Source organism: Orycteropus afer, unplaced genomic scaffold (assembly GCF_000298275.1).
Source record: "Orycteropus afer afer isolate SDZICR_OR568_19922 unplaced genomic scaffold, OryAfe1.0 scaffold00710, whole genome shotgun sequence".
NCBI classification, from domain to species: domain Eukaryota; kingdom Metazoa; phylum Chordata; class Mammalia; order Tubulidentata; family Orycteropodidae; genus Orycteropus; species Orycteropus afer.
The window spans coordinates 251,624-255,799 of NW_006922297.1; the positions used below are offsets into that span (position 1 = coordinate 251,624).

Below are 4,176 nucleotides of genomic sequence, written 5' to 3' on the forward strand. Positions count from 1 at the left end.
GGAGTCGGCCCCGACTCATAGCGACCCCTCCTTGGGTTTCCGAGGCAGTATCACTACGGAAGTAGGATTGCCCAACCTTCCTTCCGAGGAGTGGCTGGTGGGTTTGAACCGCCAGCCTTCTGGTTAGCAGTCAAGTGCTTTAGCCACTATGCTACCAGAGCTCCCAATGGTGGACTTTAGCCTTATTGATTTAGGATCTTATCGAAGACTTTACTCTGCTGAAAGTTTATAGTCAGATTGTGTTTTGCATTCCCGGGCACACAATTAACACAGTATGCCAAGCGTGTACCTGAGAAAAATCCGTATCCACTGGGATCAAGATGCCATTTAAATTGATTTTATTACTTTCTTACTACTTTTCTTCTTTCTCTATTTTGGTTAATTATTAGAGTTCTAAAATCTGCCCACCACAAATACACGTCCCTTTCACCCACCCTTTACCTCCAAAAAACACAGGCATTCTCTGAGGTGAAGGCAAGGGTTAACCTAATAAGCCTCCGCCTCGCAGCTCAAAGCAGCCAATGAAGAGGAACGATTGATTCACTTCCTGCTTGGGTCTTGCGGTTTTCAGGAGCAATGCCAGCCCAATTTGGACAGTGCGTCCAGCCTTCCCCTCAGCCATTGGCTGAGCCCACGGCTGGCCTGGCCCAGACGCGCTGCGATTGGCCGCGGCGGGTGCCGGTAACCAGCGCTCTAGGCTTTGGCTCCCCCGCACCGTAGATGTCAAAGGCTGAAGCTGCTCCCTTTGCCACATTATAACTAGTAGGGAATCCTCACCGACCATGGCCACAGCTGCCTCGAATCCCTACAGCATTCTCAGTTCCAGCTCCCTGGTCCATGCGGACTCTGCAGGCATGCAGCAGGGGAGTCCTTTCCGCAACCCTCAGAAACTTCTCCAAAGTGATTACTTGCAGGGAGTTCCCAGCAATGGGCATCCCCTCGGGCATCACTGGGTGACCAGTCTGAGCGACGGGGGTCCGTGGTCCTCCACGCTGGCCACCAGCCCATTGGACCAACAGGACGTGAAGCCCGGGCGCGAAGACTTGCAACTGGGTGCGATCATCCATCACCGCTCGCCTCACGTCGCCCATCACTCACCGCACACTAACCACCCCAATGCCTGGGGGGCAAGCCCGGCTGCGAACCCATCCATCACGTCGAGTGGACAACCCCTCAACGTGTACTCGCAGCCGGGCTTCACCGTGAGCGGCATGCTGGAGCACGGGGGTCTTACACCGCCACCAGCCGCTGCCTCCGCACAGAGTCTACATCCTGTGCTCCGGGAGCCTCCAGACCACAGCGACCTAGGCTCCCACCACTGCCAGGACCATTCAGACGAGGAGACGCCAACCTCAGATGAGTTGGAACAGTTCGCCAAACAATTCAAACAAAGAAGAATCAAGTTGGGATTCACGCAGGCGGACGTTGGGCTAGCACTGGGCACACTGTATGGCAACGTGTTCTCACAGACCACCATCTGCAGGTTCGAGGCCTTGCAACTGAGCTTCAAGAACATGTGCAAGCTGAAGCCACTGCTGAACAAGTGGCTGGAGGAGGCGGATTCGTCCACTGGGAGCCCGACCAGTATTGACAAAATCGCAGCGCAGGGCCGCAAGCGCAAGAAGCGAACCTCCATCGAGGTGAGTGTCAAGGGCGTACTGGAAACACATTTCCTTAAGTGTCCCAAGCCTGCCGCGCAGGAAATCTCCTCGCTGGCAGACAGCCTCCAGTTGGAGAAAGAAGTGGTGCGTGTCTGGTTCTGTAATCGAAGACAAAAAGAGAAAAGAATGACTCCGCCAGGGGATCAGCAGTCGCACGAGGTTTATTCACACACCGTGAAAACAGACACGTCTTGCCACGATCTCTGACTGGAGGAGGGGAGAAAGCGGCCGGTCGCGCTGGGAGCAGTGCGAATTTCTCTTTCTCTCTCTTTCTTTTGCTCTCGCGTTCTTTCTTTCTTTTTCTTTTTTTTAAATTGATATCTGCCTCTGTCTTGCTCTTTTTTCTTCCATCCTTCCTTCATTTCTTCTTATTATTGTTATTTTTCTTTTTTTTTTTTTAAGTAGGTTCTAACTTATGTTGGGAAAATAAATACACCCACACATGCATTTAGGTTTAGCTGATGCTGATACACAGTGGCATTAAGTAGTCCTGGCGGGGACCTCCTATTCCTGGCCGCCCAGGCAACAGTCCCTCCAACCTTTTCCACTGATCAATACGTATTGTTTACTCTGAATAAGATTTGTTTGGTCGCTGCTCTCTAGGAAGAGCAAGAGTTGGGTAAGGGGGGGGCGGGGTGGGAGGGGGAGAGGGGTGGGAAGACAGATGTGTGCCTCTGAATAACCTTTCAGCGCCTTGGTTATAGCAGCTGTTTTTCAGGTGAAATCTGTTTTACAATAGACTAGTTTTGCATTTTTAAAAACTTCTATAGCATTTCTAAATGTCTGCGGTGTTTTACTATAAGCTGTACACAATATTTGTGACATAATTTGTATCTAATCGACCATTCCACTTTATTATTGCTATTATTATTCCTTCATTGAGCTGATGGTTTTTTAATTGTTTAGAAAAGGGAGGGGAGGTTGGGAAGAGGAGGAGATATCCACCCCCATCCCCCATCCCAAATCTGTATGTAGAGGAGATGATACAAGGGAGAGAGTGGCTGTTGATGATATTGTTTATATATCTATATATCTATATCTATAGACACACACACATATGTGTGTATATACATATATGTGTATATATACATATACATATATGTGTGTGTGTGTGTATATATATATATATATTTGTCCTCGGGGGCAGAGTGTCTAGAACAGGCATAGAAGGTAAGCTGGTTAGACTAGTAAACTAGCGCGAAGTAGGAGAAGCGATTTCGCAGCTTTCTGCCCTCCCCCAGGGACTGTGTAGCCCCCTCAGTTTTCCACAGCACAGATCCGGATGCTCCAGAAGGATTCGGTGGCGGCGCCGGGTAAAAGAGGTCGACTGAGTGGCAGTGGGGGCGCCGCACCCAGCCGGGTGGGCAATGCCTGCTCTCTGAGCTACCCAAAGGCCCCGCGCTCCGCCAGACCGGTGGCCCGCGGGAGCCCAACTCTGCCTTCCTGGCCGAAAGACTCTGCCTTCAGAAGTGATTTCTTTCGCTGGAGATGACGACCCCAGAGACGCTGGCGATAGAGCCAGAGCCTCCCAATTCCGTTCACCTCCAGTTCACCACCCACTCTTGGAGTGAGAAACCCTCTGGGAGGGGTGGGGAGGTGATGGGAGACAGGCACTCTCTTCTGTGTGCAGAAAGACAATTAATTGATTGGCAAAGGTCATAGGGATTCTGGTCCAGCCGAGTACCACCAACTGTCCGGTGTGTATAAGGCTATCTGTGCTTGGGTACTTGGCGAGTCGTCTCCACGTCTCTGACGAGCACAGTTGGTGGAATCTCACGCCAATGATCGATAGGAATAGCGAGTGCCCATGTGGCTGGGTTCCTGCCTTTTTTTTTTTCTTCTTCTCTCTTTTTTTTTTAATCTCTCTGTGTATGTGTCTCTGTGCGTGTGTGCGTGCGTGCGCGTGCAAACATGTGTGTGTAGATAGTTGTGTGTACCGTATTATTATATAAAAAAAAAAATCTACGGAAAAAAAAAAAAAATCTCGCCAGGCTGTGTAGAGATCCCAAAAATATGCAGTAGCTGTGGCTTTATTGCTAGCTCTTGTGTCTACATGCCAGGTCCACAGGTGCACCCTCCTTCTTAGCAAGCACACTTGTGCGGGGCGGGCCAAGTACCCAACATCCAGCCACCATGATCTGGACCTGGCTGGGGGCACAGCGCTCCTGGGCTGACCGCTAGGCCTTGCCTTCTAAGCGCAGCTGCAGTAGACAAAGCTCCAAACTACCTAAGGATCAGAAAGCCTTGGGGCCCCTTGTCTAAGATGAACAAGGATGGGCTGCCAGGACTCTGGTCCACTACACTGTGTCTCCCCCAGCTGCAGGTGGAAAGCCTGTGTTAGTTCAAATCCTAGACCCAATTTTCTTTCTTTCCTTTTTTTCTTTCTTTCTTTCTTTTTCTTTTTCTTTTTTTTTTGTCAAGGCTTTTCATTCTATTGCTAGTTAGGTTTTGATTCTAGATTTTTTTTTTTTTTTCCACATTGAGTTCATGTTTTGCAACCGTTTGGAGAGGTTTT

General features: G+C 49.9%; 1 protein-coding gene across 1 annotated transcript; it reads left to right on the plus strand.

Moving 5' to 3' along the window:
* Positions 1–782: 782 nt before the first annotated feature.
* POU3F4 (POU class 3 homeobox 4) lies at positions 783–1,868 on the plus strand. The gene has a single exon (XM_007957123.2). It carries the CDS (start codon positions 783–785, stop codon positions 1,866–1,868), a length of 1,086 nt encoding a protein of 361 aa, XP_007955314.1.
* Positions 1,869–4,176: the final 2,308 nt, after the last annotated feature.